Source organism: Peromyscus maniculatus, chromosome 1 (assembly GCF_049852395.1).
Source record: "Peromyscus maniculatus bairdii isolate BWxNUB_F1_BW_parent chromosome 1, HU_Pman_BW_mat_3.1, whole genome shotgun sequence".
Classification (NCBI taxonomy): Eukaryota; Metazoa; Chordata; class Mammalia; order Rodentia; family Cricetidae; genus Peromyscus; species Peromyscus maniculatus.
Genome location: NC_134852.1, coordinates 151,790 through 171,057, shown reverse-complemented (window position 1 = coordinate 171,057; position 19,268 = coordinate 151,790). Strand labels below are relative to the sequence as shown.

The window sequence follows — 19,268 nt, the reverse complement described above, 5'->3', positions numbered from 1 at the left end:
CTTCATTCTGGATTATGCAGAAGGTGTGGTAAGGGTAAACATGAGACCAACAAATGTAGATCAACAAGAGACAGACAATACAATCCTTTGCTTCTGCCTTCAGGAAACTCCGAGAGGGGCCTCATGTAGGCTCCCACAGCAAATTAAGTTCAGACCTTTATGCCATCATAAAAGAAACCCCTACTCAGAGCAATTAAATAACCAAATGACTATTGAAATAAACCAGACTGCTTGGGAGGATAGAACAACTGCAGCAGAAAAATAGAAAATTCAGGAGGAACCATAAAGCATATTTTGGACAAACTTCTCTAAATGAACAAAGAAGAAAATTAAAAATATGAATAAATTATGGTTTCTTGGAAGAATTAGTAGACATGGGTATGGATGTGACAATAATTGCACCAGAATTTTGGCATCTAAATTGGCCTCTGCAGGAGGTAAATGTTCAGTAGTTAGGGAATAGAACATTATCTCAAGTGAAACAGAGTGCAAGATGGCTCAAATGTGAAGGACCAGCAGGACAGAGAGGAAAATGAAAGCCATATGTGGCTAATATAGCTATGAACTTATGGAGCTCTGATCTATTACAACAATGGAATACTCATTACCATTCCTCCAACCTCAGAAACAAATCATAAACTAACACATGTTTCTGACAGAGATATTAGAAGGTATTATTCTAAAGAGCTATCAATAGCCATCCAGATTGTACAAGAACAGGGCACAACAAGTAATGATCCTCCAAAGACACCAACAGCTCTGCCTTTAAAATGGTTAAAAGACAAGCCTATAGAGGTTCAGCAATGACCTTTAACAACAGAGAAACTGCAGGCTTTAGAAGAGCTGATACAAGAGCAGTTAAATGTCCAGTATATTGAAGAATCAACCAGCTCTTGGAATTCTCCTGTATTTTTATTAAAAGAAATCTGGTAAATGGAGAATGGTAACAGATATAAGAGCAATTAACAAAGTAATTCAACCAATTGGCTCTCTACAATCTGGAATTCCTTTGCCTACTCTTTTACCTGAAGGATGGCTACTTATAGTTATCAGTTTAAAAACTGTTGCTTTTCACTAATTTGGCTATTTGTCCCTGTGCTTTTTCCAATCATGGTCTCAACAATTCTTGCTCAATCAACCCCTCCTCTTTCTCACTGACTGGACTCCTGGATCTCCACCTGGAGAATGGCTGTGGATCTCTGCATCTGCTTGCATCAGTCATTGGATGAGAGTTCTAGCATGACACATGAACTATGAAACAATTGCTAAAGAGCCCCCAACTGGATCAGGCCCTCTGGATAATTTAGACAGTTGATTAACTTGAACGGTTTGTGAGGCCGATAGGTAATGGAACCAGAACCTCTCCTTATTGCATGAGCTGGCTGTTTGGAACCTGGGACCTATGCAGGGACACTTTGCTCAGCCTGAGTGAAGGGAGAAGGGGACTGGACCTGCCTTGATTGAATCTAACAGGTTAAATTGAATCCCCAGGGGAGTCCTTGGCCTGGAGTAGATGAGAATGGAGGGGGGCAGGGGGAGGAGGAGAGGGGGGCTGGAGGAGGAAGGACAGGGGAATCCATGACTGATGTGTAAAATTAAATTAAATTATAAAATATATTTTTAAAAAAGATTGTTGCTTTTCAAAACCCTTACAAGAAAAAGACAGAGAATGATTCAGCTTTGCTGTGCCTACATATAATAATTCTCAACCAGCAAAGAGATATCAATAGAGGGTTCTCCCACAGGGAATGTGGAATAGCCCAACCCTGTGCCAATACTGTGTACAACAGCCACTGGAATTAATACATAAACAGATTCCTAAGTCTATAATTTATCATTACATGGACAATATTTTACTGGATGATTCAATGCTGATAATTTAGAAAGAATGTTTGAAGAAATAAAGAAAACATTGCCTTGTTGGGGTTACAAATTGCTCCTGAAAAGATACAAAGAGGATATTCTTTTAAATATTTATGATAAAAAATAGGTCTTCAAAAATGAGATTCCAAAGGGTACAAATGAGGAGAGATCAATTGCAGACCACTAATGACTTTCAAACTTTATTTGAAAATATTTCCTATCTGTGAACCATTGTTGGGGTAAAACATGATGAACTGAGTAATTTCTTCAAAACCTTAGACAGTGACAAAGATTTAAATAGTCCAAAGGATTTATTAGCTGAAGCTGAGACAGAGTTTGCCTTGGTGGAAAAGAAAGTACAGGAAGGACATGTGGATCTTGTGCATCCAAAGCTTGATTGTGTTTTGGTTATTTTACCCTCCAAGTATTGTGTTACAAGAATTTTAATGCAGAGGGAAGATATATCGGAATGATAATTCTACCAAATAAAAAACAGAAAAAAATTTAAAACTTATGTGGAAAATATCTCTGACTTGATTTTAAAAGGAAAACTGAGACTTCATCAATTAGCAGGAATAGTCCCAGCAAAAATAGTCATACCTTTAAGTAAGGAGGACATTGACAAATTATGGGCAGACAGTGAAACTTGGTAAAGAGGTTGAAATAATTTTTTGGGAGTGATTAATAGCAAATATCCCAACAGTGATAGAATTCAACTTATAAAGAGAGCTGATAGGATTTTGCCTCACATTGTACAGGAAACACCCAAATGTAAAATTCATAAATTTTATACAGATGCAAAGAAACAAGGAAAGGCAGGTTACAAATCAGCAAAATTTAACTAAAGTGGTTCAAAGTGCTTAAAATTGTGTACTAAAATCGAAATTGTGAACTATTCTGTCGATTTAATGGATTTTTCAGAACCTCTCAACAGAGTTACTGACTCTCAATATGCTGAAAGAGTTGTGTTACATATTGAGACTACAGAATTTATCTCTGATGAGTCAGAATTAACTTCACTATTTATTCAGTTATAAGATGTAATGAGGAATAGGAGTCATCCTTTATATATATAGCTAACATCTGATCCCATATGGGTCTGCCAGGCCCTCTAACACAAGGTAATGATGAGATTGATAAATTATTGATAGGAACTGTGATGGAGGCCTCAGAATTTCATAAAAAACATCATGTCAATAGGAAAGGTTTTAAAAGGGATTTTTCCATAACCTAGCAACAAGCCAAGGAAATTGTAAGGAAATGTCCTATTTATTCTTTTGAAAATCAGACTCTGCTACCAGCAGGATATAACCCAAAGTGTACTCAGAGGAATGAAATCTGGCAGATGGATGTGTTTCACTTTGCAGAGTTTGAAAAACTTAAATATGTACACCACACTATTAATACTTATTCAGGATTCCAAAGGGCAAATGCTCTGAGTTCAGAAAAGGGTGATTTTGGTAATCAAGCATTGCTAGTAGTTATGGCCATCATGGGTATGCCTTCACGAATTAAAACTGAAAAGGCTCCAGCATATGTCTCTGGTAAAATGAAACAGGTTTTTGCTTACTACAATATAAAGCGTATTATAGGTATACCACATAATCCTACAGGCCAAGCAGCCATAGAAAGATCAAATCACATTCTAAAGGACATTCTAAATAAACAGAGAGGAGTAACAAAAAAAATTCCATTCATTTTACACACCAATCAAAGATCGCCTTCTAACCTCCTCCAGCTCCCTCAGCCTCCCCCACCCAACCTACTCTCCACTCCTACCCACAAGAAGGCAAGGTCTCCATGGGGTGACATATGCAGTAGATGCAAGTCCTAGCCCCTCCCCCTGGCCAAGGCTGTGCAAGGTGTACCATCATAGGTATTTGGTTCCTAAAAGCCTGCTGATGCACCAGGGATGAATTTTTTCTGTTATTTTAATTTTGTCATTGTAGTTGTTGGTGGCTGTATGTTGCCTGGTAGAAAAATTTCCTATCCTGAGAGGCCTATTCACTGAGGTTCCCATGTAAAAAAAAATTATGTACTGGGAGCTGAGACCGATTAAGGATGAAAGGCCATGTGGGGAGATGGAAAGGGTTGGTTTCTTTGAAGCAAGGAGACTAGGTTTTTCCACCAATATGTCTTAGTCTCCTAGGAATGTGTTTGACATTCAAGAATGGCCAGAGCAGAAAGTCTGTTATAAAACTAAGAATGGTAATGTGTGATTTGACAGGTGAAGAATGAAAGCAGAGGTGAATATCTGTGGACAGCCAATCTGCTTCTCTGGCCATAGTTTTCCGAGTGTTCCCTGGGTATAGTTTCTCAGGTTGCATATAGTTTCTCGGTCTCAGCTCCCAGTACCTAAAAATATATTTTACTTGGGACCTCAGTGAATAGCATAGAAAAAAATAGAAAAAAACATAGAGTATGGACAAGGAAGTTTGGTGAGGAAGATCTGTATGATTCACTGGAGAAGTTGATGCAGCTGGCTGATGCAGGTGATCCGCTACAGAACTGGATATATGACATGGCATTGGTTTTTTGTTTGTTTGTTTGTTTGTTTGTTTGTTTGTTTGTTTGTTTGTTTTGAGGAACGAAGGAGAGGTGAACATTTGCAGTTAAGTTTTATGCTTCCCTGCCTGGAGTGGGCTATTAGTATCCAGGGAATGTCTCCTTGAATTTGGGGCTCTGTTAAAGCAATAAGAGAAAAGAAAAAAGTTAGGACGGGGAGATTCCTGTGTTCCATTGGCAACAGAGCCAGAGGTAGAGAATTGATTGCCAACATGTAGTCTGCTGCTGATCTGAGGAGTAGATTGTGGTATTGGATTTGTTGTAATGGAGGGGAAAGGAATTAACTGCAGTTGGTCTAATAACTTGCATGATTTAAGGGAACACATGGTGCAAAACATACTTGATGTCTGTTTAAAGCAGAGGCTGTAACACAGTCCTATGATGCAACTTGTGTAGCACTGCGAGAATCATCTGAGTTCTTTTACTTTTAATATTTACTTACATTTTGCTAATTGACTGTTCAGAAAGGTTTTACTGTTTTCACATGTGCTTTGAACATTGTGGTTTCCTGGGCAGATGAACAATGACTGTTAACCACAGATAAAGCACCAGTGACAGAGCAAGTCAATGATTCAACCCAACCCTACACTTGTCAATCAAGACTCTACCCTTTCACATACCTGCCAACAAAACTCTTTATAGGCCATTTGCATGGTGAAATCCCCAGATTTCTCACTCTCTTAGTGTCAGCCTGGTCTATCCCCTGTTTTCATAACTGTTTCTACATTATCCCAGACCCCATTGGGGCAGAGTTTCCCATCTCTATCAGAGACAACAAGGGCCACCAGAATTCAATGAAGGTTACCCATCCTTGAACATCTCCCATTGTCTTTGTCCCCCCAAAGCTATCACCCATCCATAACCCTCCACACCACAAGGAAACAGACCCAAAATACTAAGTGAGTCTCTGATCAACTGGAGAACATGCAGGACTATAAGATATCCACATTGGAGGCCCACCTCTATACAATCTCACATTATGGTGCTCCACTCTATCTACAATCACAAATCGTGAGCATCAGACTGCCCCAGCCCCAACCTGGAAAGAATTCCCCTAATGGACCAGAGGCCAATTCAGACACCAGAACTTTTTCTTCCAACTCAAGTGGAGATGTCTTGAAGAACCTCAGGCCAACTGGATTGAAAAAAGAGAAAACAGAAACAAAGGAACAAAACACATCCAAATAAGATGAACGTAAAAATAAGCACTTGGCTTATATTCAGCACAAACTTAGAAGCCTAGACACAAGTGTAAGTATACAATCAACAACCGCTGAGGCAATATGTCACTATCAATGACAGCTATCTTACTGCAGCCAGCCCTGACTATTCAACACAGTGAAGTAGAATAAAAAAGACCTTAAAACCAACTTTTTGGAGATGGTTGAGGACCTTAAGGGAGAAATGAAAAAAATCCGTGAAAGAAATAGAGGAAAAGACAAATGAAACAGTGTAGGAAATGAGTAAATCCTTTAAAGAACAGGGAAAATCAGTTGAAAGAAACTATTATAACTTTGAGACCTGAAAGGATGGAACTTAAAAATGTCATCCTGAGTGAGGTAACCCAGACTCAGAAGAATAAACATGGCATGTTCTCACTCATACGTGGATACTAGATATAAAGCAAAGAATAACCAGACTAGAACCCACAGCTCCAGTGAAGTTAGCTAACAATGACAACCCTAATTGAGATGCATGAATTGCCCTGGGATGGGGAAATAGATGAGATCTCCATGAGTAAACTGAGAGGGGGAAATAGCAGACATGGGATCAGGGATGAGAACATGAGGGAATGGAAGGTTTGAGCTAGAGCATTTACAGAGTGGGAGAGCAATGAAAGAGATACCATGTTAAAGGGGACATCATGGGGACAGAGAGAAACTAGGTGCTAGGGAAGTTCCCAGGATTTCACAAAGATGACCCCAGCTTAGACTACTATAATAGTGGAAATGGTACCTGAACTGACCTACCCTAGTAATCAGATTGGTGAATACCCTAACTGTCATCATAGAGCCTTCATCCAGAAACTAATGGAAGTAGAGGCAGAGGACCACAGCCAAGCACCAGGGAAAGCTCCAGGAGTCCAATCAAAGAAAGAGAAGAGGGATTCTATGAACAAGGAGCATCATGATCATGATGGGAAAATCTACAGAGACAAACAAACCAAGATAAACTTTAGACCAACACATGTAGATCCTCCATGGGAATCAACTAGGCCCTCTGCATAATTGAGGCAGTTGTATACCTTGATCTGTTTAAGGGGCCCTTCTCAGTAGGATCAGGATCCATTCCCTGATGCATGAACCAGCTTCATGGAGCCCACTACCTACAGTTGGATACCTTACACATCCTTGATGCGCGGGGCGGGGGGGGGGGGGGTGTTGGACTTGCCTCAACTGAATGTACCAAACTCTGCTGACTTCCCATAGAAGGCCTTACCTTGTCAGAGGAGGGAATGCAGAAAGGGTTAGGAGGGAATGCTGAGGGGCGGGAAGAGGGAAAAGAGGGGAGTCTGTGGTTGGTATGTAAAATGATTAAATTTCTTAATAAAAGAGACCTGAGAATGAATTAGAAACAATAAAGAAAACACAAACTGAGGGAATTCTGGAAAAGGAAAATCTAGGTAAGAAAACAGGAACTACACACATCAGCATCACCAACATAATATAAGAGATGGAATAGAGAACCTGAGGCATTGAGATATGAGAGAAAAATAAATAAAATTATCAAATGTTAGATCCTAACACGTATGCACTGTAGTGAATCACAGCGCAATTTCATGCATAATTTCTCCCCAGAGCTTAGAGTGGGGGCAGAATTAGCTAAGAACACTTGTGAAAACCATCTCCTACACTGATTACAACATATTTGAAAATTAATAAATGAGGGCTTATCTTCTAAACATCTAGAGCATTAATGACTAAGGGCTGATATGTATTCAGTATTAGGATGGACTGATGATATTTGAGTGCTATGTAATATAATCACTGATTTTCATTGATAAATTGTTTCTTCCACTTAATTGGCTTTGCATTAAAGATAAAAAACAACACCTACATGTACTTCCTCAGAAATAAAAATGTTCAAAAATCTTTCCATTTGGTGATTATTTCTTAATACACTAGACTTGCAAATCTTAGAGACTCTTAAGCACTATGACATTGATGACAACAAATATCATCCAATAGGAGAAACACTACCTTCATGAAGCTAATATCAGGTTTTTTCCTATTGGCTGATTATCTTCTTGCTGACAAAGCATCTCATGCAGAGCAAGGGACACAGCATACACAGAATTGTATACGTCATAATTTCCATCACCAATGGCCATGTCAATAGTCATTTGCCATTCCAACGAGGCATTGGATAAGAAGTTTTTCAGTGTCTTACACTTAGATGCCAACAGTTCACAGTTAAATTTTATTCCCCAGCCTTGCCAGGTATTCATCTGAGTATTTGAGATGGGTCAATGTCCAGACAAAAAATTGAAACCAGAAATCGAAGGATGGTTTTGTGCAAAAGCTAGAGTCCCAAGGGATGAGTCAAGTGTGAATCTTCTCTTACTTGTAGTGACATCCCACTGTGAGGTGGTGACTCATATTCTCTGTATACCTAAAGAGTCCCACATACAAAAGCTCAAAGCTAGAATACTGTTTGTGTCACCATAAATAATTACTACATTCATGGATGGTGTCATGATTTGGTTATAATACACCAGCTTTTGATATGCTGCCCGGGATCATGCTCACAAAGGTGAAGCAGACTGTATTTTTTCCATGTCTCTTCTCAAATGTGAAAGAAATTGTATAGCCTGATCATTGTCTAAGATAGACAGCCCAGTTCTGTTCAGGTTGAAGTGAAGCATCAAATAGATTATGGCCAGGGGTAGAGATGTGTCTTAGGGGGCCATCGGATACAGATATGGAAATTGATCATGATCACACAGGATAGGATGGAAGGGTCCATAAGTAAGCTAAAGGAACTAGGACACAGGCAGTATCATGAGGTATCATGCACTCCTCAAGACTTATAAACACTGTTCTGCTAAGTATTCTAGAAAATCTCCTTCCTTGTTACTTCTTCCCTCATCTTGTTTCACACAAGGAAATGTGGAAGTCCCATCAAAGCTCTGAATAGTATGCATGAACTACACAGTTTGACATAAGTGTGAGGCCAGTCTCCTCCTCACACTCTTATTAGAATCTGGGAATGGTACCAGTAGATTCAGGATTTCCTGCAAAATCACCCTCAAAAAACACATCTGCTGGGATTGGTAGAGGTCCAAGAATGTCCCAGTGATGACAGATGCTGCCCAATAAGTTCATAAAGTTCATGAGAGTGCATCTCCTATAAAAAAGATGGGACATTGCATTTTCCACAGAGAGGGCTGTGTCCTCTGTTTTTTTGTTAGTTTGCTCAGAAGGTAAATACTAGGGCACAGTACTTGACCAAACAAGAAACCTAATCTTGAATTCCATTTGAAATTATAGCATATGACATGTGATGCATGAGCCAAGTTTCTGGTAATTTTTATGAAACAAACTGAATTGGATAAGGTTTTCAAAGAATGACTGGTGAGTGCATAGTAATCTTTCTGGAGCAACTTTTGGCTCCTATATTTATAATTCATTATAATTAGTGGGCAATGTAGTTAACATATTCTTTCATATGCATCCTCATCTTGTTCTTTTTTCTTTCTGATGTGTCTATTACAGGCACAAAATGTTTTTTAAAAGATTTATTTTTAAATAAAATTAAATAACAGAGTATATTTGGTCAATATATGCATCTGTGTATGGACATGAGAACTACTCCTTTATGCCATAAAAGGATAAAGGATTCCATGATTTTGAATGACACTTGGCTTTAGACTGCACTGGCTTCAAATACACAGTAATACTCCTACTCCATTTCCTGAATGCAGAGATTAAGGTCATGTACCACAATATTGGTCATCTATTTTATGTTTACAGAGGTGTGTTCAATGTACTCCCACTTGGTATATCTGACCAACATAAAATTTTCCTACACAAAGCACCTTTTGTGTACATTTCCACATTATTATGCACAACATTAGCATATTACTGAGAACTGGGAACATCTGGAAATTGCACTGAGATTTGTTTGTGCCAATATTACATGTTTGTATAATAAAAGATTATAAAGTGTACAATGTGTGGGAAATGTTTATGAGTTTTGAAAATAAAAATAGTCTAAAAGTTAGTAGGAATAGAAAAATACCATTTTCTGTTTATGTGTATCGGTAGAATAATAACTCCCATATCTGCTTACTCACTTCATATTATCTGACCAATAATCACCAAACTCAAACATACTCTTTCATTCTGAATAATTCACTCAGAGTTAAATACAATCTATGTTCCACTTAGAGTTGTACCACTGTGGTATATTTATGAATAAATACAAATGTTTATCTATGCATTTTTAAAATAAAAAACATCTTAGAATATTCTTTATTACCACATGGAAAAATGGCATTGAAATTTTCAGTACCAGTCATTACAGAATTTGAGAGTATAACTTAGGAATCTCAAACAACTCCTGCACACTAAACAATATGAAACATTAATGACTTGAGCTGTAACTGTTGCCTACTGGACTAAAGTGCTATGTTTGAAAACAACTATCAATAATATACAAAATCAAAAGGTAAATTATATCCAAATTGGTAAAATATGCAGCTATAACTGGTAAAATTACAGAAAGAGAAACACAAGAGGTAAATACAAGTGTCAGAGAATAAACACATTAGACACAAAGAGAAGAAACGCATGTTTCTTAAATAATGTTAGAGATGTACTTGTACGTAACTATTTTCAAGTGTAGCCAAGTATCACATGCCACAGCTGTCACTCAGGCAAGTGACAATGAAAGTAAGAAGTCATATGAGGGAAGAGGGGGATCTGTGTTTAGTATGAAAAGTGAATAAAAAATTTCTTAATTAATAAAAAGAAAGTAAGCAGTCACCACTATTAGTTGCAGCCTCACATTTCAAAGAATGCAAACATGTCATTTATCGTCCACACACTCTTTCTGTAGCCTATAAAGAGAGTGAAGAACTAGACTGTGAAATTAAAGGTCAATTGTTACACATGTCTATAAGTGAAGCATAGGGAAACAAGAACACATGTGAAGTTCACAGTGGACAGGTCTCCACTTTTGTTCTTGATGCAGCTTTAGAAAGCACTATGTGACTGCGTGAAGAACATCTGAGAGAGGAACTGAATAGCTATGTAAAAATTCTCTGCAGCTAGGGTGGCCAAAAATATTACAAATATTAGTTGTCCTATCACATGCATTAGGAGTGACATAGTGATCAAAGGGTCATCACACACTCATTTGACAGTCATTTCATTACACTCATTTAGAATGATACTCCTTGAATAGTGTGGGGTTTCTTTCAGTGAGACATCACCAGCTACTGTGCTGTGGAAACTGTCAAGAGGAGCTCTATATGTGATGGACAAGATACAGAGTCCTTTTTCACTCAGCTTCCAGCCTAATAAGTAGGAGGCTAACAGGAAGATAACAAACCAGTCTTTGGACAAATTAAAAGTAGAATAAATAGCATTGAGTCTCTAAAAGAATCTGGAGTTGTTTCTTGGTGTGCAGATTAGGTAACAGGACAAAAGACTCAAAGCAATGCTCTGACTCTCATCTTCCTACACACCTACTTCACACATTTACATAGAAGATACGAAAAAACTTACTGTGTATTCAGAATGTAGTTGAAATAATCTTTCTCAATATGCTCCTTCAAAACCCTAAGGAAGAAGATACAACCTGCCAACAGGTCTCCATCCTTGAATTTATTCTGCTTCATTCTCCAAAAGCACCTGGGATGAATGAAACTGGCAACAAGAAGTGGAATGTTCAGGAGGAAGAACAGAAAAATCAAAGTGAACATCTTTGTCTTATTTGACACCTGGGCAGTGTGCATTGTGAAGTGCTATTCAGATCAACACAGGATATGGGCACCCATGTATTTCCCTTGCTTTGTACCTATGACCAAAGGAGAGACTGCTTGTGAATTCATGTTTTCCTTTTTTTCAGATGGTCCCATCCCTCTGGAGAATCTTGGACACTCTCTTCCCTGGGGCACTGCAGCTGATTTCCATGTGATTAAATTTGGTTGATAAATATATGATGAGAGTTTAGCTAGTTTCATGATATCACTCATAGTTGTAGAAATTAAGGCTCTTTGGAGGATGCCAGTTTGGGAAAATTTGGTCTCAGAACTGCCTGAATAATCTATGTATGTTAATGCCTTTAGAAATGATGTCAGTAGATTTTATTGCATGATCCGCATTGAGACCTGCAGTGATGGTTCAGGAGGGATTCACAGTCAGAATTCATGGTTACATACTGGGAATTGTATCACACAGTCTCTGGTAGGCAAAAGCAGCTTGATGTTTATAGCAATTGAGTTACACAAAGCATGAACAGGACCTACACCTGTGACAGTGAATGTCTAACCAAATCCTGTGCTTCCACTGTGTTGAGAAACAATCAGACCAAATTCCAAAATTTCCCTAGTCCTGCCATTTTAATACTATCAAGCTAAACATAGAGACACTGTTACATTTATAGCATTACAAAAATGTTTTTAAATATTCAAAAAGATCCATAGAGATCTTCTGTCCTACCCTTCAAACACTAAATAAGATCTCTCATTTCTCCTCTACACCAATCATAATTAATGTGTAGATAAGTTGAATATTTGATTTCTAAAACATCATCTTTTTCCCCAAGCCTCAGTTTCATAGATCAATTTCTTGTGTTGACTCATTTCTTCTGCTTTATATTTGATTCCCTACATTGTTTTAGTTCATTTTACAATCTAGAAAATGCTGTGAAGAAGACTTTTTTGAGTATCTTAGAAGCAAATAACAAATGGGAAGTGGCCCGGTGTTTAATGTGTAAATTGTTCTTATAACATTTTCCTAGTTTTCTATTATTGTTTGCATTCCAGAACTTGCACTGCCAGTGTGAGAGCATTCTGATGAGTGTGGGCTGATCATCCTTCAGTGGATATGGACGACAGAGAAAGCAGAACAAAAGTAGGGCACTTCTTTGCTGTGGTTACTGATGTGTCTTATTTAGTATTTGAGATGATGCACACATGGCTATTGTTCTTATCTGGATCTTATTTTTTATTGAATAGTAAACATTTAAAGAGTGCATGACCTCTAGTTTTGTGATGAGCTATCCTGGGAGTCTAAATTGTGGAAATAGAGGAATGTGACAGGAAGAGTCTTTCATAGGAAGACAGAGAAATATCACCTTTTATGAAGAGTGCAAATAAAAATTCCAGTAGTCCAGTTTGGGCATGGTATCCAGCTTTGTTTTATGTGTATAATTATTTCTTTTTTATTTAATATACTTTATTCTGGCAATTCATACATGTATCATGTGTCCTTTGGTGGTATTTTCTCTACTCTTGCCCACATCTACTGCTCAACTTCCTACTCATTTCATTCCTCTGTCTAAGCAGTTTCTTTCTAACTTTCTTATGTTTGTGTTTGTATGTGTGCATGTAAAATTAATGAGACAGTGTGATATTTTCTTTATATTGGTTTCACATGGGAACCCATCCTTAGATCCTTAGGCCTTAAATTCTCAAATAATGCATGTGGTGATATTCTATTTATGCTGAAATGTGATTTTATTTGTATGTTAATAAATAAAGTTGCCTGAGGGTCAGAGCTAATAGCAAGCCATTTAGCAGAAGTCTGGCAGTGGTAGGACAAGCCCTTAATCCAATCACATGGCAGGCAAAGTCTCTGTGTGTTCAAGGACACAGCCAGCATAGTGATACACGCCTTTAATGCCAGTACCAACCAGAGAAATCTGGAGGTCTGTGTAGACAGGCAGTAATGAAGAAGTCATGTGGTTGAGTTAAAACCAATGAGAAGGCAGAACGGAAAGGCAATAAAAAGGCAGGTCACACAGGAAAAGGTCTCTCTCTCAGAGGAAGAATGGCAGCAACTGGTAAGCTAAAGGCTATTCACTAGTGCTCTGACCTCTTGGGCTTTTAACTATTTATTTGGCTCTGTGTTTCTTATTTAATAATACTGTTTAGAATTACATCTACATAATACCTCTCCTACTTTTTTGTGTAAAATGTTTGCATACATGCACACACAAAAAAAACATGCACAAGCACACACAAACTCACAATCACATACACATAAACACATAGACACATAGATACACACAAATATATCTAGAATCTGTGAAAAGTCTGAATTTCCAGAGTCTGTTTAGATAACATGGATAACCTACTAATTTTCCCCCAATACTTGCTAATGACCTCATTTAATTCTTCCAGGCTGCAGAAACCTTCATTATATGTAAATAAACATGGTGAGGATTTCCTCTGAATTATAATATGTCTAAGAGAAGTCAGGACTCAGTTAATCTTATTAGTTTAACTTCATCTTTGCTTCCAATCATTATGAATTACATAGAATCAATTTGTCTACATTTCTCTAAAATCCATGTATACGGTTCAGTTAAAAATCACTGTATATATATTTAAGTGTGGTAATTCATGATACCAAACTTTCAAAATTCTAATAATGCATGGCAAATAACAATAGTGGATCTTTGTACATTTGAAAATAAAATCACAAAATTTTAGCTGAAATATTTTCTTTATTTCTTCATCTTTTTAGAGTCATTGTGACTGATTCCATATCTAGCATATTCTGAATAACAGTGAAATAAACCTGCCTAGACAAATATATATGTGCTATGCTGACTCATTTGCTTTCAGAAGGTTTCATGAAAGGTATGGATGGACCATAAGATATTCCTACATTTACTAACTGAAGTAGCTATATGTGCTTACCACAGTGGAGCCCTAGGATTCAATTCACACTAGAAATATTCACTGTTATTCCCAAAACTCCTACATGCTCATTCATTTATTAGAGGTCAGATTTTAGTCACCAATTATCACAGTGATAGGAAACTCCCATCTTCACTATGGTTTTCCCTTTATATAGCTAAAACAATTGAGTGTATTTTTATCCTCATGTTGTCTTTCACAATTTGAAAAAAGTTAAAGTTAAAATCTAACACTGGTTATGAAGAAGTCAGCATTTCTAATATTTTAATGTTGGCCATGGACTTTCTTTAAATTGCATCCATCACATTGAGGTATGTCCCATTTATCCCTAATTGTCTCCATGACTTTTACAAATAAGTGGTGGTGTATTCTTTCAAAGGCTTTTCTTCATGTCACGGGATGATCATGTTATCTCCTTTTTTTCAGTTTGTTTATGTGATAGATTATGTTAGTTGGTTTCTTGTATTGAACCATCCCTCCATCTCTGTGAAGAGGCTGACTTGTTCATGTTGGATGATATTTTTGATGCATTATTGGATTTGGTTTGCAAGTATTTTATTGAGTATTTTTGCATCAACTTTCATAAGGGAAATTGGACTATAATTGTCTTTTTTGTTCAATATTTAGGAGATCTGCATATCAAGGTAACTGCCTCATGAAATGAATTGAGCATATTCCTTCTATCTCTGCTTTGTGGAGTAAATGTTTGAGTATTGGTGATGGCTCTTCTTTGAAAGTCTGCAATAATATTTTATGACCCAGGGCATTTTTTTGGTTGGGAAACATTTAATGACAGCTTCTATTTTACTAGGGATTGTAGGTCTATTTAAATTGTGTATATGATCTTGAGTCGACTTTTGTAGAAGATACATATTGAGAAAAATATCTGTTTATTTTAGATTTTCCAGTTTGGTGGAGTACAGTTTTTAAAAGTATTTTCTTATGGTTCTCTGGATTTCCTCTTCCCCTTTTAGTCTGTTCTCTTCTCCTTTTAGTTTCTGAATTTATTTCATCTCTATTTTGTTTCTGTGTCTTTTATCTAGTGTGGATAGTGATTTGTTTATCTTGTTGATTTTCACAAAGAACCAGCTCTTTGATTCCTTTTTTTTCTATGTATAGAGCACTTTGTTTCTATTTTATTGACTTCAACCCTGAGATTGATTAAATTTTTGTATCTACTCCTCTTGGGTTACATTGTTTCATTTTGTTATTGTTCTAGAGCTTCCAGGTGTGCTGTATTGTTATTAGTTCAAGCAAGATCCCTCCAACATTTTTATGTAGGCACTTAGTGATATGAACTTGCCTCTTGGAGCCACTTCTCTTCATATCCCACAAGTTTGGGTATGTTGTATATTCATCTTGATAGACTTCTAGGATGTCATTTTTTTTCTGTCTCAGCCTATTTTTCATTCACTACGGAATACTCCAGTTTGCATGACTTTGTAAGATTTTGTTGTCGCTGTTGTTGTTTGTATCCAACTTTAATTCATGATGGCCTGATATGATGTAGGAATTTATTTCAGTTTTCATGTATCTGTCGAGAACTGCTTTGTTTCTAAAAATGAGGTCAATTTTGGAGAAAGCACCATGAGGTACAGAGAAGAAGACATATTCTTTGGTGTTTGGGTGAAATGTTCTGAAAACATCTGTTAGGTCTATTTTGTTTACAGCATCTGGTATCGACACTATTTCTCTGTTTAGGTTTTGACTGCATGGCCTGTCCATTGGTGAGTGTGGGGTACTGAAGTCTCCCACTATCAATGTGTGGGGCTCAATATATGAATTTTAAAATACTGGGTTCTTTTACAATCATGAGTTACTTTGTGTTGGAGAAGAGATTTTAAGAATTGAAATGTTATCTTGGTTGATTTTTTTTTACTTTGATGAGTATGTATTGTTCTTCCCCTAAGAGCTTTGTTTAGTGGTTTGAAGTCTATTGTATCAGATATTAAAATGGCTACTGAAACTTGCTTCTTAAGTTCATTTTCTTGAAATATCTTTTTCCAATTCTTTACCATGAGTTTATATCTGTATTAATGTTGAGGTGAATTTTGAGAATGCAGCAAAAGGACGGGTCCTATCTTCACATCCATTCTGTCAGTCCCTGTCTTTTAAATTGGGGAATTGAGTCCATTCATATTGAGAGATTTTAATAACTAATGATTACTGATTCTTGTTACTTAGTTTTTGGTGCTCTTGGTGCTCTGTGTGTGTGCTTCCCTTATTTTCTTTAATAGTCTAAGATTGTTTAATCCCTCTGTCTTCATGGTAGGCATTTTCCTTCTATTACCTTCTATATGTCTTTACCCAAAGATGGATATTATCTGTAGCATAATGGATAACCATGGAACCATCAACAGACCCAGAAAGACAACCTAACAAGTAGGGCTCAAGGGGGTATATGATTCTCCCTGGGAAAGGGAGATAGAAGAGATTTTGTGAATGGACTGGGTGTGAGTGTCGGTGGGAACAGGAAGCATCAGATTGGGGTGGGTGGAGGGAAATAGTATTGAAAAAGACGATTGGAAAGTAGAGGAAACTTGGGGTCAGGTAGAAACCTGGTAAAAGGGAAATTCACAGTAATTTGTAAAGATGACCCCAATTAGGACACCTACCTAGAGCACATACATACCCTGAACTGTCCATCTCCTATGGCCAGGTAAGATTTCCAGTGGAGGTACTGGGATAACAACCCAGTCACATAACCATTGACCTACAGTCTTTCCTGCCTGTGTAATGTGCTGGGGTAAGGGTTGTACAGAGATTGTGGGAATGACAAACCAATGGATGGTCAAGCAATAAAGTGAGCTCACTCCTGGCACTACCTGGACCACCAGGACCCAGAGGCTGGATGGTCCATAGATCATCCAGGATAGAAATAAACATGACTACAGAAAAAACAATGTCAATATAATGTGGCCTTATAATCACAGATTTGTGCCTAACCCAAGTGAATTCAGAGAGGTTTCTTCCATGAACTAGAGGTACACTTGGAGAGACCCACAGACAAACATGATGAACTCAGGGAATCCTGATGAGGAGAGAGAAGGAGGATGGTAAACGCCAAAAAGATAAAGAGCATCACAAGAAAACCCACAGAATCAAATAACCTGGGCTTGAAAGAACTCACAGAGTCTGGACCAAGAACCATCGAGCCTGTGTGGGACTGACCTCAGGTCTCTACATATATGTGACAGGAATATAGCTTGGTCTTCTTGCAGGATTCCTAACAGTGGGAGACTGTGTTGTCTCTAACTCTTTGGATGGCTTTTGTGGACCTATTCCTCAAACTGGTGTGCTTTGCTAAGCCTCAATACAAGAGTAGATGCTTACCCTTATCTTACCTTGATATACTAGGTTTTGTTGATATCCATGGGAGGTCTGCCACTTTCTGAACAGAAATGGAGGAGTGGATTGGAGGTGCAGGAAGGATATTCTGGGGTGAGAATGGGAGGAGAGAAGGGAGGGGAAACTGCAGTCATGATGTAAAATAAATAAATTTAATTAAAAAAAGCACACAAATGATCAAACAAAAATTTGAAAGTTCACTGGTTACTTTTTCTAACAATGTGCCCCTTTGTTTGTGTTCAGGAGTGTTAGGTATTTATCATGTGTATATGTATGTTTGTCTGTGCTTATGTTTGTGTGTATATATCACTTGCATACCGCCATAAGAGCCAGAACATGTTGCCAGATACCCTCAGAATAGAGATGGAAGAGGTATAAGCAGCCCTGTAGGTCCTGGGGAATAGAACCCTGGTCTTCTAAAAGAACAGCCAATGCAAACAGCAAATTAACCACAAAGCTACCTCTTCAGGTATGGTATAGAATGGTATAAGGAAATATTTACCTAAATAATGAACTGCAATTTTACCAAAACTGGAAGAAATGGGTTCCTTAAAAGTAATAAATGATAGAAGTTAGTGGTAATATTAAACAAATAATAATTTTGATAACAATCTTCACTTAGGCATATTAGAATTTTTTAAAGGGCACATGAGGTTTATATACACACAATTGATAGTACTCAGCTGGTACTATCATTTAATTCACTGACTAAATGATAAAATTATGAAGAACAGGAACAAAATAAAACATCATCAATTCAGAGAAAGAAAACCCTTGTTATTTTACCTTTAAGCTACAAACTTAAATGTGAGGTGTGGGGGGGGGGGGTGAAGAGAGCCTTGAGTTTTTTTCAGGGTTAAAAAAAGTCTGATATTTTGGACATGTAAATTACATAGCCAATGATAAGAAAATTATAGTAGATTAATAAAAAAGCCAAACATTATGTGGAGCATCAGGAATCCTAGGGAAGAGGAGGAGGAAGGATTGTAGTATGAAGACAGGTCAAGGACACTATGAGAACATGGTGTTCAGGATCAACAAAGCAGGGATCACAGGGGCTTCAAGAGACTAAAGGGGCAGTCACAGAGCCTCCATGGGTATATGCTAGGTCCTCTGCATACATGCAGTGGTTGTTTAGCTTGGGGTGTTTGTGGGACTCTTCACAGTGGGAGATGCATGTCTCTCTCTGACTCTTTTGGCTGTTCTTGAGACAATTTCCTCCTACTGGGTTGCCTCATCCAACCTTGATAAGAGGGTTTGTGTTGGTTTTTATGGCATCTTGTTATGCTGTGTTTGTTTGACCTCCCTGAGAGGCCTGCTCTTTATGAAAGAAAAGGAGAAGCAATGGGTTTAGTGGAGAGAGGAAGTATGGCATGGTGGCCAGAAGGGATGGGGGGAGGGGAGACTACTGTTAGGATGTATTGTTTGTGGGAATAATAAGAATTAAATAAGAAATCCAGGACCACACACACACACACAAAAAAAAAAAAAAAAAAAAAAAAAAAAAAAAAAAAAAAACAGGGGAATGAAGTGAATAATACACTTCAATACCTAAAAATGGAAAGGAAATCAATAATAAGAAAAAGGACCAAAGTCAAAGATCACTGGAAATAAAAAA

The 19,268-nt window shown here is 37.5% G+C and overlaps 1 protein-coding gene across 3 annotated transcripts in view; it reads right to left on the bottom strand.

The window, feature by feature from the left end:
* The window catches only part of LOC102928006 (vomeronasal type-2 receptor 116-like), a 33,788-nt gene extending 22,432 nt beyond the window's left edge, over positions 1–11,356 (bottom strand). For all 3 annotated transcript variants that reach the window (XM_076564305.1, XM_076564315.1, XM_076564308.1), the window contains exon 1: positions 11,160–11,356. In XM_076564305.1, the coding sequence (XP_076420420.1) occupies positions 11,160–11,356 (197 nt within the window). The remainder of the gene's footprint in view (positions 1–11,159) is intronic.
* Positions 11,357–19,268: the final 7,912 nt, after the last annotated feature.